This window comes from Microtus oregoni, unplaced genomic scaffold, assembly GCF_018167655.1.
Source record: "Microtus oregoni isolate MIOR12 unplaced genomic scaffold, Mior012 000005F_ref0000423, whole genome shotgun sequence".
Lineage (NCBI taxonomy): Eukaryota > Metazoa > Chordata > Mammalia > Rodentia > Cricetidae > Microtus > Microtus oregoni.
This window is the reverse complement of record NW_024543064.1, coordinates 49,325,744-49,353,005: the sequence shown is the minus strand read 5'-3', so window position 1 is coordinate 49,353,005 and position 27,262 is coordinate 49,325,744. Positions and strand designations below refer to the sequence as shown.

Below are 27,262 nucleotides of genomic sequence, written 5' to 3'. Positions count from 1 at the left end.
TGATTGAGCATCTTTTGTGGATATGCCCAAGAGTGGTTCTAGCTGGGTGCTGAAGTAGATCAATTCCCAATTTCCTGAGAAACCAAGTCAGGCTCTTTTTAAAGTAGTTGTCTATCTGATATTGATCTTGAGTTCTGTCCATCCTGAAGGCAGGGATGGGTGAGACAGTATGGGTCCGGAAGTGGTGTGATCGTGGCTAACCCCAGTTTGTTGCCCACATCAGTTGCCTAGCCACATGTGACTGGAGTAAGCTGGGGACAAGTTTGGCAAAGTAGCCATCTGTCTCTGATATCAGTAGGAAGACTGAGAAAACAAAAGTGTTAAATCAAGTGGGATGGCTGCCTCCCATTGTGTCCCCAGTAGAAACCCTCCCGTCTGGAAACACCTGTCCACAGTCATGTGGTCACAGTGGTCACAGCCTTTCTGTACTGCTGCTTGGCCTTCATCACAGTGGCTCCACTTTAAACTACTGCAGCCCAGCTGCTGGGACTGTGTAGTCTGGGGATTCTGGTCCCCAGACAATGGCTCTGTTGCTGCACTAAGGGTAGCTTTAACTAACTCTTTATCTCTCTAATATAGCTCAAGATTCAAAGGCTAGGTTAAAAACCTGGGAGCTCAGAGAGTTAGAGCAGGAATCTAGCCTCTAGAGAGAATGAGGGAGAAAGAGAAGGAGCTGCCTGGGGCCAGTCAGCCCGTCACACAGAGGAAGCAGGAAAGTAGGGCATAAAGAATGAAAGGAAGGTAAATGGCCCTGAGGCAAAACGTAGATGAAGAGAAACTGGTTAATGTAAGTTATAAGAGCTAGGGGACAAGCATAAGATAAGGCTGCACATTCATAGCTAATAATAAGTCTCTGTGTTGTGATCTGGGGACTGGGGGTCTGAGATAGCCTGCTGCATTTGGCACCCAATGCGGGGTACCATTTGCATTTGGAATTTTTATTTGGGAGCTGGTTGGCTGCCCTAAGAGAGACAGTTGGCTAGCCTCTGTCTACTAGCCCATGTGGCCCTTTCTGTCTCAACCTCCAGAGAGGCAGAAGCTCTAGCTGCATGTAACTTGCCTTGAAGCTTACACAAATTTGCTGTAATTAATTAACTTTTAAAACCCTGGCTGGGCAAGGTAGCACAGGCCTGTCCTCCTGGTACTCAGGAGGTCGAAGAAGGAGGGTGGCAAGTTTCTAGTTAGTCTGGATTCCGTATTGTGACTATCTTGAAGCAGATAAGACTTATGAATGTTTCCGGAAAGAGAAATGGAAATAGTGAGGGGAGTGCAGAATTTTATAGTGAGACAAATATTCAGTACTTCTCTTTAAAAATTATATAATACATATTACATAACATAAACATGGTATATTTATATGTTGTTATTTTGTGTGTGTGCGCTCGTGTGTATGAGATGTATGTATCAAGAGACCAGGTGTGTGTGTGTATGTGTGTGTGTGTGCATGCATGTGTGTGTGTGTGTGTGTGTGTGTATGAGATGTATGTATTGAGAGATCAGGTATGTGTGTGTGTTTGTGTGTCTCTATGTCTGTGTGTGTGAGAGAGAGAGAAAGAGGGGGGTATGTTTTGAGAGTGCATGTGTGTGTGTGTGTGTGTGTGTGTGTGTGTGTGTGCTGTGACTTGTTTGTAGAGGTCAGAAGAAAGCTTTGGGAAGTTGGCCATGGGGCCTGGGGATCAGGCCTGCAGGTTTGCCCAGCAAGCACTTGTACTCAGCTACCTCACTGGCCTCGCCCACCCTTATATTTAAAGTGAAACTAAGTTAGTGAATTAACAAAAGAGATCTCTGTGTAATTTTCTTTAGTCAAAGCTGTCATGGGAGTTTAATTAAGGAGGTGGTGTCTACATGACTGAGTAGCTGAATCTGACTGACTGTCTAGAAACTCGGTAGTGTCTTCGCTGTAAAGCCATGAAGGTGCTTCTGGAGAAACAGTGGCCACAAAAGCTGGATTCCATTGTCTCCATCTGTGTGAGTGCCTGGTGATGGAATCTCTAGAAAGGAACCACTGCTGTGACCCCAGGTAAACCTGGACGAAAGCTGCCTAAATGATAGAGAGAGCACGAGAGAGAGAAACAGACACACAGAGAGAAGAGACATAGAGAGATAGAGCACGAGAGAGGGAGAGACAGACAGAGACAGAGAGAGAAGAGACATAGAGAGACAGAGCACGAGAGAGAGACAGAGACGGAGAGACAGCATTAGAGAGAGCACGAGAGAGAGAGGGAGACAAGAGACAGAGAGAGGACAGAGCATGAAACAGAGCATGAGAGGAGAGAGAGACAGAGAGACAGAGAGACAGAGAGAGAGAGAGAGAGAGACAGAGCATGAAAGAGAGGCCTTCCCAGAGACAGGGCTATTAAACTTTTGGTTTTTGTTTAAGATTTATTTATTTTAATTATGTGTATGAGTGTCTTGCCTGTGTGTATGGAAGGTACCATGTGGAGGCCAGGAGATGGTGTTAGATCCCCTGGAACCCTGCTACAGACAGTTGTGAGCTACACTGTGTGGGTTCTGGGAATTGCTCAATAAGAGCAGACAGTGCTTTTAACTGCTGAGCCAGCTCTGCAACTCCTGACTGGACTATTTTAAGAAAAATAATCAAATAAAATGCTGAGAAAGAAAAAAAGAGTAGCTGTCAAGTCTTGTACTTTGTAAGAGGGGATTAGGAGAATGTTTTTGGAGGTGACAGACACATTTATTACCTTGATTTTGGTCTTATGAAACTATTACATATGTGCATATTTTAGTGCATAAGAAAACAACAGAAAAATAGTCATGATCTCAGGTCACACAGGGGCTGACCCATGGATAGGTACACTCTGCAGATCAGGGACCAGGCCTGCTGGGATGGATAGGTACATTCTGCAGATCAGGGACCAGGCCTATGTGATGTATAGGTACACTCTGCACATCAGGACCAGGCCTGCTGGGATGGATAGGTACACTCTGCAGTGCAGATCAGAGACCAGGCCTCCTGGGAATGGATAGGTACACTCTGCAGACCAGGGACCAGGCCTGCTGGGATGGCAGTGGTGGACTTTTAAGGCCAACTGACACAGAAGGGTTAGATTTAGAAACTGGGACTTTTTTTGTATATGAAAACAAATTATTTGTTCAGTTAGTCTTAGCAGGAGCATTTTAAGAAGGAAGCACATTTAAATATTTTTACTTTAAAAATGATCTGTGTTCCACTATAATATTTTCTTATGTTCTGACCATATTCTATTTTATTTGGGAAGATAAACTTATTTCTAATGGTATGAAATGCAATTTTTTGAGGGGGGTTTCGAGACAGGATTTCTTTGTATAGCTTTGGAGCCTGTCCTGGAACTCTATAAACCAGGCTGGCCTCGAACTCACAGAGATCTGCCTGCCCCCACCCCCCACCCCCCCGGGACTGGGATTAAAGGTGTGTGCCATCACTGCCTGACTTTTTTTTTCCTTCTTGGTGTGTGTGTGTGTGTGTGTGTGTGTGTATGTGTATGTGAATGCAAGATTTAAAACATGCTAGTGCAGACTTAAGAACAATTAGTGAGAAGTCAATGAAGGTCCTTAAGTACAGAATGCTAGTTATGGGTCAGCTTCTACTATTCTGGTTCTTCCCTGGTTCTTCCAAGGAAAACGTGGGAAATTTTCAGCAGGATGACTTTTAAATACACTTCTGAGCAAAACACAACGTTTATGTACATAGTGTTTAGGTTTGATTGTTCTTTTTTTTTTTTTTTTTTTTTTTTTATTTTAATTTATTTATTTATTAAGAATTTCTGCCTCGTCCCCACAACCGCTTCCCATTTCCCTCCCCCTCCCCCGATCAAGTCCCCCCAGGTTTGATTGTTCTTGATTTTATTTGAAACCTAGATTTTCCCCAATCCATTATTACTATTTTCAGTTTTTCTTCTCTCTCTCTCTCTCCCTCTTTCTTTCTTTCTTTCTTTCTTTCTTTCTTTAAATATTTATTTATTTATTAGGTATACAATATTCTGTCTGTGTTTATGCCTGCAGGCCAGAAGAGGGCACCGGACCCCATTACAGATGGTTGTGAGCCACCGTGTGGTTGCTGGGAATTCAACTCGGGATCTTTTTTTTTTTGGTTTTTGGAGACAGGGTTTCTCTGTGGCTTTGGAGCCTGTCCTGGAACTAGCTCTGTAGACCAGGCTGGTCTCGAACTCACAGAGATCCACCTGCCTCTGCCTCCCGAGTGCTGGGATTAAAGGCGTGCGCCACCACCGCCCGGCTTCAACTCGGGATCTTTGGTAGAGCAGGCGAAGCTCTTAACCTCTGAGCCATCTCTCCAGCCCTCTTTCTTTCTTTCTTTCTTTCTCTCTCTCTCTCTCTTTCTTTCTTTTTTAGACAGGGCCTATGTAAGTCCTAGTTATCCTAGACATCACTATATTGATCAGGCTGGTAGTATACCACCAGGCCCTGTTCTCCCGGAGTGCAGGAAACCGTGGCTGGTCACATCTACTCGACGACAGACTCTTGCACATTAGGTGCCACGCATGGCTCCAGCCTAGGCCCCGATCGTGGAATGTGTGGACGTGTCTCCAGAGGTTCTTCACACCTTGCCTTTGTTTATTTGAAGCTGAAGATTTTGTAATTTTACTGTCAGGATCATGTTTTTCAGTTTCAAAGATGACTGATTCATTTTACCAGGTTTCAAAGTCAGCAAGGTGCTGGCTGTGTGTGTGTGTGTGTGTGTGTGTGTGTGTGTGAGAGAGAGAGAGAGAGAGAGAGAGAGAGAGAGAGAGAGAGAGAGAGAGAGGTCACAGGAAAACTTTCAGAAGTTATTTTTATTCCCCAACCATGGGGATTCCGGGAATCCAAGTCAAGTTGTCAGGCTTGGTAGCAAACACCTTTTACCTGCGGAGCCTCCTCACTGGCCCTAATTTTATGTTTTAAGAGACTTAGGTAAAGGTTTCAGCTTGTGCCTGTAATCCCAGATGAAGCTGAAACAAGAGGGTTATTCGTTTTAAGAAGTCATATGGGTATAAACAATTCTTTTTTTTCCCCGAGACAGGGTTTCTCTGCGTAATAGCTCTGGTTGTCCTAAAACTCGCTTTGTAGACCAGACTGACCTCAGACTTACAGAGATCCTTCTGCCTCTGCCTCCTGAATGCTGGAATTAAAGACATGTGCCACCACTGCCTGGCTAGGTATCAACAATTTAAATAATAAAAATGAATTGCTAAGGTAGAAGTTTATTTTTAGAGATTTCCAAGTAAAGTATTATTGACATGTTTTGTTGCTGACTTCCACCATTGGGATACGGTTTTCTTCTCCTTTCTGAGAAGCTGTAGCAGCCTTTCTCAGTCTCTCCTCCAGACGCTGTTAGAATTAAACTAACCAAACCCCACGGAATTGTGATCTTCAGGACCTGTGCACCCCACTCCTTTAACCCTTTAGCTTTACTGCAAAGTCACACTCTGGGAGTTCTTGTTCTGTTGACACATTAACTTTTAAAATGCTTCCTTCTACCCTAGAGCTATGATGTGTAATTAGTAGCTTTTATTTACTATAAATAGAATATATACTATAAATAGAATGCTGATTGCCATTCTGAAGACAGCCAACGTTTTCGTAAGGTTTCCAATGAGCATGTCTAAGTGTTCTTGCAAGCATTAAAGCTGAGCTATGCTTTTCAGCTACTTTGTTATATTCAGTTGTGAGCTATTGAGGATTATTATTTAGTTATGTGATAATTTTGTTTTGTATAGTTTGTTATATGCTTTATGTAGTTAATTATTTATAGACTATCATATCTAGATAAGCTCTGTAAATGAAAAAAATATTTTTCTTTCTTTTTTTTTTAAGACAAGGCTATTATAGCTCAGACTAGTCTCAGATTTGAACTCACTGTGCAGCTGAAGATGAAATTGAACTTCTGCTCCTCCTGCCTCTTCCTCCAGAATGCTCGGATCACAGACTGGGCCACAGTGCCTAGTTTATGTGGTGCCTGGAACTGTACCTAGGGCTTTGTGCCTGCGAGGCGGACACTCCACCAACTGAGCCTACAGCCTCAGCTTGTTTGGCTTATTTCAGTTTAAATTACATTTAATTTAATTTAAGTAACTTTAGCAATATGTGTTGATTACTTATTTGCCTTATTGTTTTTCTTTTAGGGCATTGAATTTTATATCAGAATGGAATCGAGTGATGGCTTTTTCTTTAGAATTTGAATATGGAGGCTTCAGGAACAGATGAAGTTGACAAGCTAAAATCTAAATTTATGTCTGCTTGGAACAACATGAAATACAGTAAGTATTGTGATTTAAGGATGTTGCAAGCCTGCTAGAGAAGGAAACACTTTACTGTGTCTGGAATGATCATGGGATGTGAACGGAATATAAACAGTGCTGATGAGACTTCCTGAAGAAAGTGGGATATAATCGTGAACATCGCTTAGAGAAGCGAGAATCAAATGTACCGTACAGAAGTGTGGGCATGATCTGTAATCCCAGCGTTCTGGATAGAGTTCAAGGACAGCCTACTCTACATAGTGAGTTCAGCCCAGTGAGGACTGTATATGAGACCCTGTCTCAGAGAGAGAGAGAGAGAGAGAGAGAGAGAGAGAGAGAGAGACAGAGACAGGGAAACTGAAGTGAATTTGTATCATGAAACTCACTTTTTTTCTAATTTGGTAGACTATTTTGATATTCTCATGGCTATGTGCATATGAATTTTCCCAGGTTATAAAAAATTCTAAAGTTCTTTGAATTTAATTTCAGGTAGTTTGATATGTAAACCAGGAAGTAAACAGAATTGGTAAAATAGCTGGTGTCAAGTTTATTCACCAAGGTGTGTGCCTTTCTTCTTGGTGAAGCCCCTGGACTTGACTTTTAGCATTTTCTTGGCAAGCAAAATCCAAACAATCCAATCCAATCGGATTGTTGGGGATGATGAAGCCCCAGGGAGGGAGAAGCCCTTAGACTGAACTGTGTTTTAGTGCTTGCCTAGTTGGTTTGAACAATGGCTCACAAGAGGACCGTGGGTGAGGAGGGTTTTGTCAGGCTCACAGCCTAGAGTACACTCTAGAAAGTGTGACATGGCATCAGTCACGCTGCACCTCTGTCAGGGGGCAGAGTGAGACCAGTGTGCGCTTGGTGTGATCTGTGTCAGGGAGCAGAGTGAGACCAGTGTGCGCTTGGTGTGATCTGTGTCAGGGAGCAGAGTGAGACCAGTGTGCGCTTGGTGTGATCTGTGTAAGGGAGCAGAGTGAGACCAGTGTGCGCTTGGTGTGATCTGTGTCAGGGAGCAGAGTGAGACCAGTGTGCGCTTGGTGTGATCTGTGTCAGGGAGCAGAGTGAGACCAGTGTGCGCTTGGTGTGATCTGTGTAAGGGGGCAGAGTGAGACCAGTGTGCGCTTGGTGTGATCTGTGTAAGGGGGCAGAGTGAGACCAGTGTGTGCTTGGTGTGATCTGTGTAAGGGGGCAGAGTGAGACCAGTGTGCGCTTGGTGTGATCTGTGTAAGGGAGCAGAGTGAGACCAGTGTGCGCTTGGTGTGATCTGTGTAAGGGAGCAGAGTGAGACCAGTGTGCGCTTGGTGTGATCTGTGTCAGGGGGCAGAGTGAGACCACTGTGTGCTTGGTGTGATCTGTGTCAGGGAGCAGAGTGAGACCACTGTGTGCTTGGTGTGATCTGTGTCAGGGGGCAGAGTGAGACCACTGTGCGCTTGGTGTGATCTGTGTCAGGGGCAGAGGGAGACCAGTGTGTGCTTGGTGTGTCCCGTACATTCTCCCTTTGGTTAAGTCTGGGACTGCCTCTCAAAACAGTGTTACCAACATTTAGGGTACCTCTTCCCCCCCAGTGAAATGTTTCTAGGAACACACACACACACACACACACACACACACACACACACACGGTAATTCTACATTTAGTCAAGCTGACATTAAAAATTAACCATCACAATTCCCTCTCTTGTCAACTTGACACCCAAACAAATCCATTTAAATCATAATATTCCACCCCTGAATCCTAAAGTCTCTTTTTCATCTCACTAATGCAAAATGCATTTTAGTCCGTCTCTAGATGTACCTGCAGTCTTTGACAGTCCCAACACCGTTCAAAATTCCAAAGTCTGTTTTGAGATTTAAGGCAGTCTTTTAACTGTGAACTTGTAAACAAACATAGCCTACAAACAAATTATATCGTTCTGATGCACAGTGACACAAAATGACATTATATTCCAGAAGGGAGGCATGTAGGCATAAAAGGAACCATCAGATCTAAGCCACGTCGAAGCCCAGCAGGACAGATGCCAAATCCTGCAGCACCGTGCCTGGCGTCAGCGCCTAGGATGGTATCATCTAGGTTCTAACGTGCTTGGTTCCACTCCTCTAGCTCCGCCTCCTGCAGCACGCATAGCTTTTCTCTGCAGCTGGCTCCACTCCACACCAATAGCTTTCCCTGATGGAAGTGGTCCTGGCTCTTAGCATCCTGGGATTTCTATTGCAACTGAGGCTTCATCATCACAGTTTCCTATAATGGCCTCCCTGGGTCTTCGGTCAGGGACTCTGACCCGGACATACATTACCTGGCTTCTGTAGCTTCCTGGGACCTGGTACAAGTCTCCATAGTGTCCTCATTCTTGCATCTTTCTTGCCTGAAAAGTCAGTACTGTGTGGATAATTCTGCCAAGTTCTTCTGCCAGTTTGAGCCACAGCCTGGCCCACTTGGACTGAAGCTGTAGTGGCTTATGCGTGCTTTGATGCCTGCTTTCAAGAAGGGAATCACATTTAGTGGTGTTCTCAATTTAGGTTCTTTCCTTTCAAATGGATTTCTTTTTTTTTTCAAATGGTGGAGCCCTTGATGGGCGGTGCTATGCCTTTGGGGCTCTTTCCTGGAGGTTCTCTTAGCAATCATGGCTGCTTCTCAGCACCTACCTTATTTGCAGCTATAAGCCCCATTTTCACCCTCCCAATTACACTTTATTTTGTGTTCATGTATACATGCTTTGTGTGTGTGTGTGCCTGCACACATACGTGTGGACAGAGGCCAGATATCAGGTGCCTTCTTCAGTCACTTTCTGCCTTAATTTTTAACAGAGGGTCTGTCACTGAACCTGGAGCTCAACAGTTGCTGAGACTGCCCGGGAAGCCCTGGTGACCCCGTTTCCACCTCCCACCTCTGGGATATAGATACATGTCTCTGCATTGACTTTTTCTGTGGGAGCTGGAGATCCAAACTGAGGTCTTTGTGCCAGCCCTTTACTGCCGATCCGTCTCTCCAGCCCCACAGCGTCAGCTTACGGCTTTGTTCTGTCTCGTTGTAACCCAGGAGATGTGGAACTAGGGCTCCGACTTGTATCACTTTATGCAAAATCTTAAGTGAGTCCGAGAAGTTCGCGTGCATGCTAAATCTGCTAATAGGGTGTTTTTAAATTGTTACTTATTTTTAACTTGTATATTTTTAATTATGTGTACACATGTGTGTCTGAGTGTGGCTCTGTGCATGTGAAGGCCGGAAGAGGGCAATGGACCCCCAGGAACTGGGGTAACAGGCAGTTGAGAGCCACCTGCCATGGGATCAAGAAATTAAACTTGGGCCCTCCGCAGGAATAGCAACTGCTCTTAACCTCTGAGCTGTTTCTCTAGCCACTGTTTGATTTTTTGATTTGTGTGTGTGTGTGTGTGTGTGTGTGTATATGTGTGTGTGCGCATGTGTGTGTATGTGTGTGTGCGCATGTGTGTGTGCGCATGTGTCATGATGTACATGTGGAAGTCAGAGGACAGCTGTAGACTTGGTTGTCTCCTTTCACCATGTGGGTCTGGGCTTGAACTCAGGCTTCTCACTGGCCCATCTCACTGGCCTGTCTCACTGGGTCATCAGAAGGATGCTTTTGAACAGAAAAATTATCTATCTAAGGCTGAGCCACTGCGAGTTTCAGTTGGCAGTGACATTTTGAGAAGGGGAAAGACCATGAGCAGGGAAGCTATTTTTGACACCTCACAGTAACCCAAGTGAAGCCCAATGAAGGCCGGTTAGTTTGTCTGATGTCCCATTCTATCTTGTCCAGCTTAGAGCCTTTCTTGTATCATCATGATTTTAATACATATTTTTCATTATTTGCATAAAGTGCTTTAAGGGAGCACTCCCATAAAAACCACTAGTTTTAAACTTTTGTTATCAACTGTTAAATGTAAAGACAGATAGCGTATTAGACCCATGTCTGTCAACTTTGTTTATTTATGTCCTTGTGTTTAAAAAACCATTCCCTCTGCTTTCTTTCTGGAGAGGGTCTCTCTGTGTAGACCAAGATGGCCTCAAATTTGTTTCTCTTGCCTCAGCGTCCCGAGTCCAGCAGTTACTGGCACGTGCCGCTGTGGCGTGTTCAAGCCCAGCCCTTAGTTTCATAGCCTTGGCCGTGCTCAGTACTGTAGAGGACCGCTGCTTTCCGCGGGAGATCCAGAGTGGTTAATGCCACCGTGGATGCCAGTGAGGACACCCCTCTCCCACTGCTGACAGACGACGAGGAGAGTGCCCGAGAGTTAGAGTTCGTGACTCCAGGTGGAGTTTAGGACAGGAGATTGAGCTCAGCTGAGGATGTCTGTGCACTCATGGACATCTAGACCGCTACATCAGAGAGCGGTTTCACCAGGCGTGCTAGTCTACTGTGCTCTCCTTAAGTTTCTCTCCAGGAATTTTCAAGTACTTCACACCTTTAAAATATCTGAGCTAGGGCCTGGAGAGATGGCTTAGCAGGTTAGAGTCCTGGCTGCTCTTCCAGAGATCCTGAGTTCGATTTCCAGCAACCACATGGTGGTTCACAATCATCTCACAGGGGTCTGATGCCCTCTTCTGGCATAAAGGCATATATACAGATAGAGCACTCATACATAAAATAAGCAAATAAATACATATTTAAAGAGTATCTAAGGTTGAAGACAACTTAAAAAGTTGATAATCTTTGCTTACTTGAGGAACGGAAGCCATGTGAGGGAAACCGGAGTTCCCACCTTTTCAGTTTGTACCAGAGGAGCACTGGGATCCTTTTCTTTGTCTTCTGTGTTTCTTAAGTGGTAGATTTTGGTTAAAAGAAACCACAATTTATTAAAACTAGAAAAAATAGCCTCTAATGTTAGTTCATTGTCTTAAATACTTGTAACTTCTAAAAATGTATATTCATAGTATAACCATGACTTGAAGTCAATTAGGAGGAAAGAAACACTGTAGGGTTGTTTCCTTGAAACCTTAACGCCAGAGCCTTCTTTCTCTCCATGCAGGTTGGGTATTGAAAACAAAGACGTATTTTAGTAGAAATTCACCTGTTTTATTACTTGGAAAGTGTTATCATTTTAAATATGAAGGTAAGTGATAAACATGTAAAGCACTAAAAAAAAAATCTTTGAAGAAATTCATTGCTAAATTTCCGGATTAAACTGATTTGACCTGTTAACCACCTACCCTTTTGTATGACGTAATGTGTTACTGTATGGTGTGGTCCTTGTGCATCCCTTGAGGATAAGGAGCACAGCATCTTCTCACTGCAACCCTCATATTTTGGACTTTGATTCTTTAAGTACTAAACATCACTTGTGTTGATGTGCTTGTATTCTTTGTTAAGTTCTGTGGTAACTTTAGCGTGTGATAATAAAGAAAAGAAATGGTCACCTCGATGACGTCCCCAAGGGTCTGTCCACTAGTCACATCCCACCTCTCTACGATACTGAAATTCACATGAATCAATCAGGCCTTGTTGGTGCCGCCTCCTTCCAGAACTTTCTTCCCTGCTTGCCTTTCCACCTCCTTCATTTCCCCCTCTTGTGGGTGGGCTTCATTCTCCCTACTGCTTTCATGGCGCATATATCCCATTCCCTGCTCTTGTTTTTTCCTCTTCCCCCTCTAGACTTTCCCCTCATGCGTAATTCCCCTGTGCTTTCTTCTTAAATTGTGTTGCAGTGGAGTGACCCTCTGGTGTATCCTTCAGTCTCCATCTATTTATGTAGGTTTTGTAGCTCTTGTATTTCTTAGCATTGTGTAATCAGTTCGATCAGACCTCCAGTATTATTAACTATTTTATTCAATTTGTTTGCTTCCTTCCCCCACCTTTTATTGTGTGGTTTTTGAAGCATTTCCCCTTCTTCAAGCTCTTGGGGCTATTTAGTGCTGATGTTTCTCCGTAGTATTTAGTGTTGACCCGGTCTGAAGAAGGTGAAGAATGAGTTACTTCTTGAGAGGAGATTGGAGCTCTGTGTTTGTAGGATGAGACATGAGAATCAGGAACTATTGCGTCACATTTAAAACAAATCTGAATGTCAAAAGTGGCATATTTAGACATACTGTAGTGCCATGTTTAATTTCCAGGCACTTTTATTTGTAACTAACTTCAAGTTCTATATAATACTGAGAGAGAATCATGTCAACAGAGGCCTGGCATTCATTGTTTATTATCATCTGCGGAATATGTATGACGTTAAAGCGATGGGAATTTTTTACAGTGAACTGAAGGCAAGGGATGGGTGCAGGAAGAGAGAGTGCATTGTGAAACTCTCAGTCTTTAACATCCTACTTTGGATGTTGAATTTGGAATTGAGAGGTGTAGCTTGTACACATCCAAGCCAGCCAGCACTAATACCTATCAGAATCTACTAATGCTAAGCAGGGTCTCCAGCTGCAGGTAAAAGGTAAGGTTGATGTCAGCTCATTTCAAGTATAGAGTTTTGTAAAGTATTGGGCAAACAATGGCTTTTTCATAGTAATTGTGCTAGAGGTAATCAGTCTGTCAAGACCTTTAAAATGATACGTGTGGGTGGCAAGAAATCTGAAAAATTATATGTGAACCTAAGAGGACATTTGTGTTTTAAGAACTTTTATATTCTTACTCCATAGCTTATTGGTTTTGACTTTATAATTTGAGTATAAATATTCATGTCAATACAATGCACACTTTTCAAGTATTAAGTCATATGACTGTACATATTTTTTGCATATTGACAAGTCATTGTAGTAATAGGAGCGGCGGGGCTGCGTCCCCAGCACCCCGGCCGCCTGCTAGCTTATGCCCCGAAATAACAACACACAAATTGTATTCATTTAAACACTGAGCCCATTTAAACACTAGAGCCCATTAGCTCTAGCCCTTACTGGCTAATTCTGATATCCCGATCAACCCATCTCTAATAAACTGTGTAGCACCGGTCTTACCGGGAAAGATTCAGCATGTCTGACCTGGCGGCTTGCTTCATCGTGTCTGCCCGGGAGAGGGGAGCATGGCCTCTCTGAGCTCACTTCCTCTTCCTCCCAGCATTCTGTTCTGTTTACTCCACCCACCTATGTTCTAACCAATAAAATGGGCCAAGGCAGTTTCTTTATTAGCCAATGACCTTCCTCCATCAAGTCATGACTTGTTATTTTTAAGTCACATTTCCCAGAGCTGTAATATGTGTGTCTTGGGCCATCGGAGGTAAAAAGAAAGATATTTTACATTGCCCTCTCATCCAAGAGTGGTTTTACGAGGGTGTCAGATGGTCACTGTTAGGAGCAGCATTGCTGTTAATCCTTGGATTGCTTTCCCGCAGCGCACAAACACCTCAGGGTTCATTCTCATTTGATTAGACAGTGAAAAGCTTGTATTCCTTTTAAATGAACAAAAAAGATCAGAAAGGTTGTTCTGTGATTTATAACAAAACTGACGATATTACCATTATACTTGCTTCTTTAACTGTCTTTATACTATATAACTTGCGTTTTTAAAAATTCTGTAGATGAAGACAAGATGTTGCCTCCAAGATCAGGATGTACCATTGAAGAGCATGTGATTGCAGGAAATGTGGAGGAATTTCGTAAGGATTTCATTTCTAGAATTTGGCTGACCTACAGGGAAGAATTTCCTCAAATAGAAGCCTCAGCCTTGACGACAGACTGTGGCTGGGGCTGTACGCTGAGGACTGGCCAGATGCTCTTGGCTCAAGGGCTCATACTACACTTTCTCGGTAGAGGTAAACCAAGTCTCTATTTCCGGCTGCTGCTGTCCTGACTGTGATCAACAGCTTGTGTAGAACATGCTGAGGTTAATCCTAAGAGCTGATCTGCCTTCTGTATTTGGATTGAGCTGAGCTGACCATCTTACACACATGCTCCTGACTCTCCTTTCAGAACCGTGCATACATCATGGCCATCTCACTGTTTAGCCCTAACTGACCTGGAATCCAATGTGAAGAGTAGGCTGACCTTGGATTCACAGAGATCCACCTGCCTCTGTCTCTCAAGTGTTGAGCATGTGCCACCATACCTGGCCATAATTCTTTATATTAAAAATTTAGGTATACTCTTAATAAGAACATTATGTTTAGAGCTTTAAAACGATCTATTAAAATAAATAAATGTGTGGAGGCCAGAAGAAGATGGCAGATCCTCTGGAGCTGGGGTTACAGGCGCTTATGAGCTGTCCGGCATAGGTGCTGGGGACAGAACCTTTGTCCTCTGCAGGAGCAGCAACACTCTTGGCTGCTGATCCGTCCTCCAGCCCCTGTGCTTAGACTTTTCAACCCTCAGAAATCTCATTGATATTCTTTGCCATTGACAGCTTACTTGTATTTACTTTCTAGTGTCATTTTTCCTATCAGTTTTTTTTCAAATAATGTATATATTTGTAAGAGGGTTTTGTTTTTACCACGTTAGGTTCTTATCTCTAGACACTATTAAATATCGGATTTCTTTAAATTGTTAGACAATATCCCTGTGCTATTAACTCTTCTGTAGATGATTGATGTCACTTAGCAAAAAAGTTAATGAGTAGTGTGACAGATACGAGGAATTTTTTTTTAATTTTTTTTTTTAAAATTTTTTTTTAGATTTATTTATTTATTATGTATACAACATTCTGCCCGCACGCCAGAGGAGGGTGCCAGATCTCAATACAGATGGTTGTGAGCCACCATGTGGTTGCTGGGAATTGAACTCAGGACCTCTGGAAGTGCTCTTATCCTCTGAGCCATCTCTCCAGCCCTTTTTTTTTTTTTTTTAAATTTTTAAAATGTTTGTATGTTGGAGATTGAACTCAGGGTCCTGGTCATGTGCCAGAAGTGTGCCCTAAACACAGCTAAGTAAGACTCAGTTCAGACCAGTTTTAGGGGCCTATTTGTTTGTGGTCCTGTGTACTCATGAGCAGGGATGGGAATGTTTGTTCCTGAACATATCTTTGAACTTGTGACTTAATCTAGATTCAAAATGATCTGTTTCGTTAATTTACAAATAATGTTTAACGTTTGAAGATTGCTGCATTATTAAAAACAGTAAAATAATGGTGATATTTGCTGTGTTTAGATCTTATAGCTTTCCTGGATTTATTCATTAACTTTTAATTTACTAGAAAACTATTATTCTCTAACTGAAGCTATTCTGTAACAAAGCATCATGGTGTTCTGAAGGAAGGGACCAGGGAAATATTTTAAAGAAAAGTAAAAATTTCAATCGTCTTCTCCTTCTCTTCTTTTTTTCTTCCTCTTCCTCTTTCTCTTCCTCCTCCTCCTGCTCCTCCTCCTCCTCTCCCTCCTCCTCCCCCTCTCCCTCCTCCTCTTCTTCCTCTTCCTCATCCTTCTCTTCCTCCTCTTCCTCCTCCTCTTCTGCCTCCTCCTCTTCTTTAAAACAGGTAATCAAAACTAATCTCCTGTCTTAAGATAACTACTCAGAGTACTATAAAAGTTAATAAGTGTTTTCTTTTTTCTTGTACCTTTGAGAAGCCCAGTCTAGACCTGTGTCGGTGGAGTACAGGTTTCTTTGTTATTGAAAGAGTGCCCGTTTGTACCTGAGTTCAGCAGCTCTCCGTTTTCAGCCTTTCTTTTTTGTGGCTTTCCCTTAATTACATGTAGTGTGTCCCCAGTTTAGAACATTTAGACGTTACAGAGTCGTTCAAATATATCATCGACGTCACCATATTCTTGTCGCTCATATGCTTATTCTTTTGTTTCATAAGCATGTCTTGCTGTTTGGCTCAGTCTGGTCCAGAATGCCTTCCTGCCATGCTGCGCCTGGGCCTCCCGAGCACTGCTGCCACCACCCTTCCCATTCTTTTTTTTTTTTTTTGGTTTTTCGAGACAGGGTTTCTCTGTGGCTTTGGAGCCTGTCCTGGAACTAGCGCTCTAGACCAGGCTGGTCTCGAACTCACAGAGATCCGTCTACCTCTGCCTCCCAAGTGCTGGGATTAAAGGCGTGCGCCACCATCGCCTGGCTCACCCTTCCCATTCTTTCTCTTTTCTTCCTCCTTCCTCTTTTTTTTCCTGCTGTCTTTTTATTTTTTCTTCAGTACTGGGGATGAATTCCAGGACTTTGAGCATGTTAGGCAAACACAAAGCTCTACCTCCATCTCACTGTTCCTGTTTTTTCTCAAAGCAGGTTCTCCCTGTGTAGGCGAGGCTGGCTTCAAATGCCCAAGTTGTCCTGCCTCAGCCTAGCAAGTCCTGGAGTTACCATGCTTTTCTTTTCTTTTCTTTTCTCTTCTTTTTCTTTCCTTTCCCTTCCCTTCCCTTCCTTTACCCTCCCTCCCTCCCTCCCTCCCTCCCTCCCTCCCTCCCTTCCTTTCTTTCTTCTTTTTCCTCCGTTCCTTCCCCCTACCCCCTTTCCTCCCTCCCTCCCTTCTTTCTTCTTTTCTTTCTTTTTTTGAAACAGGATCTCACTGTGTATATCATGCTGGCCTTGAACTTACAGAGGTCAGTTTTTCTTAGCCTCCTAAGTACTGTGATTAAAGGTGTGCACCTTTGTGTCTGACATACTTTTTTTCCTCTTTCAAGGCAACTTTTACCAAGTGTTCATATACATACACTATATGCAGTGAACAGGTTATATTTCCATTCTTGCCTATTTAGGAGTATGTGTTGTGCGTGTTGTTATATGTGTGCATGTGTATATTTAGGAGTATGTGTTGTGCGTGTTGTTATACATGTGCATGTGTATGTTTTTGATGCTATAGCTTGGACCTGGCCTGACGCACTGCATATTGAGAACTCAGACTCTGACTCGTGGACTTCCAACACCGTCAAAAAGTTTACCGCATCACTTGAAGCCTCGCTTTCAGGGGAAAGGGAGCTCAGAACTCCAGCAGTTTCTCTGAAGGAAACGATCAGGAAGCATCCTGACGACCTTGCAGCGCAGAACGAGATTTGTCACAGGAAAATTGTTTCTTGGTTTGGAGACTCCCCTGTGTCTGTCTTTGGCTTACATCGACTCATAGAGTTCGGCAAGAAGTCTGGGAAAAAGGCTGGAGATTGGTACGGGCCAGCCGTGGTTGCTCACATTTTAAGGTATCGTTGTTTCTATCCCTTCTGTCTTAGAAATACCAGCTTTGACAGTGAGTGCAGACAGCTGAAGCCCTTAAAGACCAGCTGCATGAGAACCCTCTGCTGTCCTTTGCTAATGGGGAGTCAAGACATGGGACTACAGTTACATTTACTATGGACAGAGTTTTCTTTTCTTGCTTTTAGATGCCGATATACAGGATCTCGTTCTACCTAGGTTCTCATGAGATTATTCAATGCATGTTCTAAAAGCTACCAGCTCTTTCAACCTGGAGGCTGTATTATTATTATTATTATTATATTGTAACGTTTATTGATGGCTAGTGAGATGTCTAGAGCTAAAATTATTATTTCAACATTTCCATGCACATTTCAGAGTCATATGAGTGGTAAGCAGCGAAGCCGACACTTAGGAGAGCACATTGTCTCCAGCCTCTAAGAGGTCCCCAGGCTCTGTGTGTCCTTCCTCCAGTGGCAGATGGCAAATATCTGGGGCTTTGCAGGCCCTGTGGCTTCCGTTTTCCATTCTTCTTTCTCTTTCTATATTTGAAATTGTCAAAACCGTTCTTAGCTTATAGTCTAAAAATCCAGGCTACAGGTTGAGTTTGGCCATCGTTATCTGGTGTTTCTTCTTCACTAGTATACAGGAGCCTACATAGTGGAACATTTAAGGTTATGCAGAAGTAAGGAGATAGGCAAATAAAATATTTTACTTGCCACATCTGTGTGAGTCCTCTTTGCAGATGTTGGGGTTTCGTCACAGCACCTGCCATTGAGAACACTCTTGCCCACAGGGGCTTCCCAGTTTGCAGTTTTGCTTACAGAATTCTGACACTTTAAATTAGGAAATTCATTTGCTCAGATCAAATGAATTTTTTCTTCTTCCTTCCCTGCCCTGTGGCACTGGGTATGAAACTCAGGACCTCAGGACACTGTGCCAGCTCTCTAACACCGAACTACATCCTAGCCCCTCAGCTGAGTTCTGATTGGTGTGAGGAAGCCAAGCTGTTGCTTGAAGAAAGAAGAAGAAGAAAAAAAAGAAAAAAAAACGTGGATAGTTGTAGTTGGAGACCAGTGCAATATGCGTTCTTTGTACTGAATGTCTGACCGTGAAGCAAACCTTGAGTACATGTGACTCCCTGCTTAGAAAGCCTTGGGTAGCCAGGGAGCTGATGAAGAAGGAAGTCTGTATATGGCTGGGAGATACGTTTCATAGCACAGGTTCTGAAGGCATGGTTTGTAACTTCATTTAGAGTGTCTAGTGTGATGTTCGCCTTGGAAAACGCAGCCGGTTTCTGGCCCCATTCAGATGATAACTTGGACAGCAGACATACAGGTCACATAGGAAGGGCTGGGAAGCAATGGATTGTTTTTCTTTTTAAACTAAATCCTTAGGTGCCATCAGGAAATTTTGACTAGAATTTTAAGGATGTTTATCATTTTTCTAGAAAAGCAGTAGAAGAAGCAAGACACCCTGACTTACAAGGACTAACTATTTATGTTGCTCAGGACTGCACAGGTATGGAGTATGTGGAATTCTAGCCGTGTGTTGTGTTGGCTCACACCCTTCGTGTGTGCATTGCTCATCTCTTCCTGGTTTATATTGTATGGCTTTTTCTTTGTTTTTGAGATAGGGTTTCTCTGTAACTTTGGGACCTGTTCTGTTTCTAGCTCTTGTAGACCAGGCTGGCCTCGAACTCACAGAGATCCGCCTGCCTCTGCCTCCTGAGTGCTGGAATTAAAGGCGTGCGCCACCACCGCCCGGCTCAAAGCACCTTCTTGCTTAGCCATCCCACTGGCCTGTATTTGGCATCTAATCAAGTCAAACACTTTCTGACTTACGCTTTTCCTTTTTATTGTTAGTCTTCCTGATAGAGCATATGTTCAGGGAGATCAATACTTCAATATTTGTGTTTTGTTACTATTGAATTTCTAGGGGCCATGTACTTGGCATTTGGAGCTTGTTGGTCCTTTGGTAGTGGTACCAGACACCAGATGACCAACCAGTGGAGGAGGGGGGCCAGAGTAAGAGTGTTGACAGCTGCTTTTATAATGTGTAATACATACATGTTCATTATGTTTCTCCCAGTTTACAATTCTGATGTAATTGATAAGCAGACCGACTCTGTGACCTCTGGGGACGCCAGGGACAAGGCTGTTATTATCTTAGTTCCTGTTAGACTTGGTGGAGAAAGAACCAACACTGACTATCTGGAGTTTGTGAAGGTAAGAAGTGCTTTTGTTTTCAAGACAGCAGTAGTACTTAACATAAAAACTCTCCTCCACGAGTAAGTCATGACGATCCTACACTTATACATTGTGAAGTTTGGCACCAGGGGTTGTAAATTTCAGCCTTAGGACAGCACACGAGTCTGAAGAACGGCATCTTTCTGTGACAGAGTGGGCACCCTGTGAGTCTTGGTGCGGTGTGCAACTGAGGTTTGTGATGTGGCTGCTCCTCCAGTATCCTTTTCTTATTCAAAGATATTTGCTTAGTTATTCATGAAGCTAACATGTCAAATTAACTATTAAAACAAACTTTAAAATGACTACTGTATTTCATCGCTTGTTATCGTGGTACCATGATGCCGGTGAGGAATTGTTTAAGTAGACGGAAGTAACTTCCCTTTCTTATGAATCAATTAAAGCTCTGTTTGATTCCTCAGCACATAGTTATGTTTCTTGAACCAAAAGAAACTGTATGGTTAGATGCATTGTCTTGTTTTAGGCACTAAGACATTTAGTTTTGAAGTAGCTGGTTAAGTCTATCTATAGCTTTAACAATACTTTCAGCTTTAGTAAAGTGACCTTCTTTCTTGCTGTGATGAAATACTTGGCAGAATGAACTTTGGGAAGGTAAAGTTTGTTTTGACTCACAGTACAGAGGCGTTCAGTCCTTAGCCTGCAGGGGACATGTAGCTCAGGATAGCTATGAATGCTAATCTTCACAAAACTGCGAGCTCACTTAAGACATTATATGATTTTTCTTGTGTGTGTGTGTGTGTGTGTGCCTTTTCTTGTTGCTTTGGTAACTATATTGCATGGTCTATCACTATAGTGTGCACTTTGGTGGTGACGATGCTGTGTTGTAGTGTAATGCAGAACAGGTATGTATATGTTCTTCTACTTGTATGCATATGTGTCTTCCAGTGTGTTATCTTCCAAGTACAGAGAGTCCAATTATAGCACCAGACCTTACATGTGCTCATGGTGGCTCGAAGAGTGAAACACAGCAATCACCCATAATGCGTTAGCCACCATCACAGATGGTAGGCGTTTAATGCTGTTTTGAAGATAGTATTCTTACTTGATTATTAGGGTTGCATCCACACCTCAGCTGTGTTTCCTGTGTTGCCTACTGTGCTTTGCAATTGGCTTCCCATTGCACTACATTAGCAGCTGGGATCCAGAAGGACCCCACCCCGCTTTCCACTTTCCTATCCATTAATTCTCACAGTGAAAGTAAATGTAGTCCCTTATGCGTTACTGTGTTTTAATCCTAGCATGGGTCTTATGCAGGGTCTCAAAGGAAAGCAGAACTGGGCCTAGGAGACGACTTAGCTGGTAAAGTCCCATGAGGATCTGGATTTGAGCCCCACTTGCCCACAGCAGGTGGGCATGGTAGCATGTTCCCCAATCCCAGTGCTGGGGATGTAGAGGCAGGAGGATAAGGTCTCTAGGGCTTGTTGGCCAGCCGGGCCAGCCAGTGAGTAGAAGGTCTAGCTAGAGACCCTGTCTCAAGAAATAGGGTGGAGAGCAACTGAGGAAGATACTGTCATTCTCTGGCTTCCACGTGCACGCACACACACATGCACACACACTCACACACTCATGTACTTCTGGAGTGAGGGAGGAGAAGAGAAGCCCCAGAGAAGAAAAATTATGGCTGGTGGAAGATGGTTCAATGCAAAACGGCCAGATGGCTAGTTTTCTGTTGAGGTAAATAGTAAGGGAGCCTGCCTAGCTTGTAAGGAATTGGTGTAAGTTTCCAAAGACTGTAATTTAAAAAGCCATTATATGTAATACATGCTGTCAGATCCGATGTGTATTGGCATTGTGTCGGAAGGACAAAATAGTGGAGCTGAACAAAAGACTGGTCTCAACAAAATTGTTTCTGAAAGTTACGATTTGGACAGATGCTATTGTAAAAGCTAGTTTTGTGGCAGCATATTTAATAGCAAAAAATCAAAACCATTTACTGGTGGCTAGTTTATTAAGTGAGGCATGTAGAGTGTGGCAGGTATAACATTTTATGCTTTGAGAAAAGGGGTATTTCTAAAGTCAGTTTGTCTCGCCTGACTATAACCATGTAAAGTGGAGAAATTGTTAAAATTCTCTGAAAGAAGGTTGAAGAGAAGAGCCCCTAGTTTTAAGTTTCTTACATTGGTACTAGGCAACAGCTCAGCTGCAGGTATATCCTAACTTGCTGCTTTTAGTGGTGTTGGTGATGAATTAAAGTCACTGAAGACATGGCTTCTTTAGTGCCCTTAAAAGGCACAACTAAATCAAGAAGTTTCTATAAAGCAGTAAAAAACAAAGCTGTTCTTTGTCGCTGTATTTATGGCCTTTATCAGAGGTACTCATAATGGTAGGTAGAAGAGAGGGGTTTGTACAATTCACAGAAGATGATGTCGCCACTGCCCAGAATTTGTGCTGAATGAAGTATCACACAATACATCAAGAAAATATGTGTGCACACCATTAAGATTGAATAACATCATGAAAATCTTCATTAGGACTGAATTTCACTAAGGATCAAGAAGTTTAATCCTCACTAGTTGCACGAATTCCTTAAAAATGATAATGTTAACTGTGGCTACATCAGTAACCTTTTTGGAAGTAAGAGGCTAAGTCAAGGTCAGACGTTGAGAAGATTTTATGATTTACAACATGTATCAACTCCTTTCTGATATCAAAACCAAAATTTGTATCTAAAGTTGACAGTGAAAACTGGCTTACAGATGTAGCATTATTCTTTTTTTAGTGGATTTAACCAATCCTTTAAATCATTAAACATGTGTCTTCAAGTTTATCAACACAGTGTTTCACATCATCTCATTTTAAGTGCAACTAAAATTGTAGTAGTTCACTGGGCAGTGGTGGCACACACCTTTAATCCCAGCACTCAGGAGGCAGAGGCAGGCAAATCTCCATGAGTTCGAGGCCAGCCTGGTCTACAAAGCAAGTTCCAGGAAGCCCATGTTGGAAGAAGGCCACTTAGCCCCGAAATAATCACACAATAACTGTATTATTTAAATCACTGCTTGGCCCATTAGCTCTAGCTTCTTATTGACTAACTCTTACATATTAATCTAACCCATTTCTATTAATCCATATATTGCCACGTGGCTGTGGCTTACAGGCAAGATTCCAACTGGCGTCTATCTCCAGCGTCTCCATGGCTTCTCTCTGACTCCACCTTCTGTCTCCCAGCATTCAGCTTAGTTTTTTCCGCCTACCTCTACTCCCTGCACAGGCCCAAGACAGTTTCTTTATTAACCAATGGTATTCATAGCATACAGAGGGGAATCCCACATTAAGCCCAAGCCACAGAGAAACCTTGCCTTGAAAAAATATAAAACAACAACCATAAAAAAAAAATGTGGCAGTTCAATCAAGTTCAGGCTCTTCAGACACTATCACACATTTCAGCACACCAGCCAAACCACAACCCGGGAGAGACCCAGCAGTATGTGACATAAGAACTTGAAAACACATTTCAAGAAGTTTTGGGAAAATAATGTTCGTGTTTCCAATTTTAGTTGCCATAAATATGTTACCTGCCTATTTCCAGATGGGACAACTGGCGCTGCACCCTCGCATTCACCTTAAAGAGGTCGATGCATCTTGACAAGTCCTGCAGAGGACTCTGTCTTCCAGAGACAAACATTGCCGGCTTCCCCTCACACCTTATCCTTGCTGTCGCTTTTTGCATCATGCTCATTTGTGAGCAGCTGGAGTCAGGCTAGGACTGAAACCCCCAGCCAGGCACAGAGAAGCGCCATTACCTCCGGCCACCAGCTACTGCACATTAGTTTCACAAACACAACACCAAGGACCCTGCAAGTTTATGTTGCCACCTCTTCTTTCTATATATAAATGTATTTTAGAAAATCCATGAAGTCGTATTGCTTTGGTGTGTTCATTTTCTTGACCCACAACTGCACACTTCGCAGCTGCTCAGTGATTCATAGAGACCATCCCAGTGGAGTGCTACACACTCGGGGTTGTAGCGTGAGGACCTGTGTGCACCTGCGGGCAGACGGTGTGAAAGTCACATGCATGCCTTCTCTTGCTCACCAGCTATTGTTAGTGTTTGTGTAGTGAATGCATGAGCTGTGACTGCTCTTCACCTGTGTGGTCCTGAGAAGTCAACAGGTTGGGTGCCCCTGGTTGGGAGGTTAAGGCAAGGAAGGCACGGTGTTGCGATTCGCTGCTGGCCCATTGTGGTAGGGGCATGAGGAGGCCTTTTTGCATCTTGGAGGATCAGGAAACAGGCTGTTCAAAATGGAAATGAGGCCAGGCTATAACCCTCAGAGGCCTGTGGCTAGGTTCCCCACTTCTAGCAGCCACTCCCCCTTCCCAAAGCTTCCAGTGCTTTCCCTAACAAACTGGCTGAGAACCAAGCGTTTAAACATTTGAGCCTGTGAGGACAGTTCACATTCAAACGATACCGGCTCCTTGAGCCAAAACCTTTTCTTGGTGGAAGAAGCTGCCAGGGCCTTCCAGGTGTGTTTCATCTGGCAGAGGGCTCTGCTGTTGATAGTGCTGATGGCACACGTCACTGCCCGATGCCCTGGAGTCTGAACGGGTGGAACACCAGTAGTTGAGCTCTTTCTTTCTGTGATCTCCTCGGTACCCGGCAAGTGGGAGTCCTGTGACCAGTATTTGCCAACTCATTTGTGTTGTCCTTTCTGGTGTAATCCATCTCCTTTGCCCTCACAGCAGGCAGGCACTTTGTCTTTGTAAACCGGAAAGGGCCCAGGGAAATCAAGTGGTATGTTCAAGTTCAAATATTGAACTGGAGAGAAGACCGTCATTTTGTTGCTGTAAAATCCCCCAATAAAGAGTTTCGAACCATAGTGTTTCCTTGAATGTGTATGCTAGTTGGGTTTACATTGTAGTCCCCTAAAATGAGAGCCCTTTTGAGGGTTGAAACATTATCAGATAAAAATACCTGAAGTGGTTGTGTGAGAATTTTATGACAGGTGTTATACTCAGCCAGAGGGGGGCTGATAAAGGTCTCCCCACCTGAAAGTGAAGGGTCAGCATGTCCTAAAGCCCCCTGAGAAAGGCCGCTATTGGACCCCCCTCCTTCTCTCTCTATCTTCTCTACTCCTCTTTTTGTATATGTGGTTAGCAGTTCTACCTCTCCCCCAAACCAAAGTACAGTCTAGTCTAACATGCAGCATATAGCTATGTGTTTTCAATGTATTGTTCCAGGTCCTCCCACAGTGTCTTAGAGGTAGCACTGACCCAGAGTCTTAGCGCATTCCTGAGAAAGATGTTTGCTGTGTGCCTTAAAGTTCCTCACCACAGGAAGCTCACTCAGTTTTATTTCTGTAGGGAGCTGAAATGAGGAGAACTCAAAGTTCTTCCTTCCACGAGACGCATTAGGACTTCGCTTTTCAGTGGATTAGCTTCAGTTTTATCGATTGCTTTGTGGATACAACTTGGTAATTCCTCACACTAGCAAACGCGGAGAAGCACTCTGAGGAACTGAGAAGTGTTTAAAGTTTCTAAAGATGCAGCCCCTTTTTCGCACGTTGTGGCGTTCCAGCCCCCAGGCCTAGGTGTGTATTGTGGGGTCCAGTCTGAAGCAGAGGAAATACAGACGCCCGAACTGAGTCTCCTTTCCGTGGCCACACTCTTGGGGTATACATAGGTCTCTTTCTTTTCTCAGCTGGGGGAGACTTGGGACTTTCACTTCCTCATTTGTCCACAGGACATACACATTTCATTCCGCTGACTGGGTTGCCTTGTGAAGCTGAGTTTTTATTTAAAGAGAACGGAACAGAAACCTTACTGTTAAGAAACCCTATTACTGTTTTTTTTTTTTTTTTGGATTTTCAAGACAGGGTTTCTTCGTAGCTTTTGGTTCCTGTCCTGGAACTAGCTCTTGTAGACCAGGCTGGCCTCGAACTCACAGAGATCCACCTGCTTCTGCCTCCCGAGTGCTGGGATTAAAGGCGTGCGCCACCACCGCCCGGCCCCTATTACTGTTAAATGATTGTTTCCATAGGGCAGGCATCATCTGTATTTGTTAGTTGGTTCAAGGCAGCTAAGGTTAGCAAAGAGTTTAATGTTTGTTTTATTTGTTCTTTATCAGTTGCTGCTTTTCTTAATAAACCACCTCTGATATTTTTTTTCAAGATCGTAATTATTTAAGGCTTTCTTTTTTAAAGATTTAATTATTTTTATTTTTATCCGTATGAATATTTTGCCAGTGTGTATATGTGTGCACTGTGTGTGTGTGTGTGTGTGTGTGTGTGTGTGGTGCCCAAGGAGGGTGGCAGAACCCATGGAATTGGAGTTAAAGAGAGTTGTGAGCCACCACATGGGTGCTGGAAACTGAACCTGGATCCTCTGCAAGAGCAGCAAATGCCCTTAACAACTGAGCCCTCTCTCCAGCCCTTAACCATTGAGCCATCTCTCCAGCCCTTAACCGCCGAGCCCGTTCTCCAGCCCTTAACCACTGAGCCTTCTCTCCAGCCCTTAACTGCTGAGCCCTCTCTCCAGCCCCACGAGCTTGTTCTTCGGAGGCTGGTTTAGTCTGCGTTGTGCTCCTGCAGTGAAACACTTGAGATTGGATGATTCATAAAGAACAGAGATCCATTCTCTTATATTCTGGATACCTCATTCAGGGTCAGGGACCAGCTGCTGCTGAAGGGTCTTCTGCAGAAAAGCAGGACAGAGGTATCCATTCCCTCAGGCCCATTTTAGAGGACTATTAATCCATTCAGAAGGGTGGAGCCATCAGGATCCAAGTGTTCCCCAAAGATCTTAACTTTTACCGTTGTTTAGCTGTGGATTAAGTTTCTAGCATGTAGATTTTAGAGGAAATGAACACATTCGAATTGTAACAAAGGGGTTATTTATAACACAAAGAACTTAGAACAATTCAAATATTCCTGAGGGTTTATGAGCATAAAACATAACCATTAGTTATCAAAGTGATATATGTATTTACTGATACGAAAAAATGTTCCTGGCAAAATGAGCACCAAAAAGATAAAGTAGCATTGGGCTGGGAAGATGGCTCAGTGGTTAAGAACACTTACTGTTCTTGCAGGGGACCCAGGTTCAGTTCCCAGCACCCACATTAGGTGCTCACACACTCTGTAACTTCAGCCACATGGGAATCATTGCCCTCTGGCTTTTGTAGGTGCCTACATCCATATAGTATCTATAAACTCTCTCTCTCTCTCTCTCTCTCTCTCTCTCTCTGTCTCTCTCTCTCTCTCTCGCACACACACATACACATATAGATTTAAAAAAATTCAAAAGAAGGAAAAGGTAGTATATACAGTATTTAGCCACATATAAAATTGTGCTAGTAAATTTGTATATGTAATATTGTCAGATGCCAAGAAGATACTCCCCCAAATTTTAATAATAACGAGCTCTAAGCTAGATGTTGTGGCACACACCTGCAATACCAGCCTGTGGGAGGTTAGTTCAGGGTCATTCTCAGCTTCTCAACTACTTAGTAAGCTGAGGTTGTCCTGGACAGTGTGAGACACTGTCTCAAAAATGAAAAAAAATTAGAAATGATCTTTGGGTATTCTTTGTGTGTGTTTGTGTACATTTGTTTTTTTTTTCTTTCTTTTTTTCCCAGTGACCACATATTATTTTTAAGGACACAGATTATACTAGAAAACGTATTCTCTGATTTGGTTAACTTGCTAAAGGAAAAAGAACAGTGTCCATGCCCAAATGTGTTGGTTACCTGCCTCAGTGCAGTCAGGGACCTGGAGAGAGATGAACGCTTGTGCTTTGCTTGCGATCTTTCCTTTATTCAGTTGGGGCCC

The 27,262-nt window shown here is 43.3% G+C and overlaps 1 protein-coding gene across 2 annotated transcripts in view; it reads left to right on the top strand.

Annotated features, from left to right (window-relative positions):
• Atg4c (autophagy related 4C cysteine peptidase) overlaps positions 1-27,262 on the top strand; it is a 67,215-nt gene that overhangs the window by 13,207 nt on the left and 26,746 nt on the right. For both annotated transcript variants that reach the window (XM_041652057.1, XM_041652056.1), the window contains exons 2-7: positions 6,120-6,254; positions 11,223-11,306; positions 13,704-13,937; positions 16,907-17,237; positions 18,680-18,750; positions 19,321-19,457. In XM_041652057.1, coding sequence (XP_041507991.1) covers positions 6,179-6,254; positions 11,223-11,306; positions 13,704-13,937; positions 16,907-17,237; positions 18,680-18,750; positions 19,321-19,457 — 933 coding nt within the window. In that variant the 5' untranslated portion in view covers positions 6,120-6,178. The remainder of the gene's footprint in view (positions 1-6,119; positions 6,255-11,222; positions 11,307-13,703; positions 13,938-16,906; positions 17,238-18,679; positions 18,751-19,320; positions 19,458-27,262) is intronic.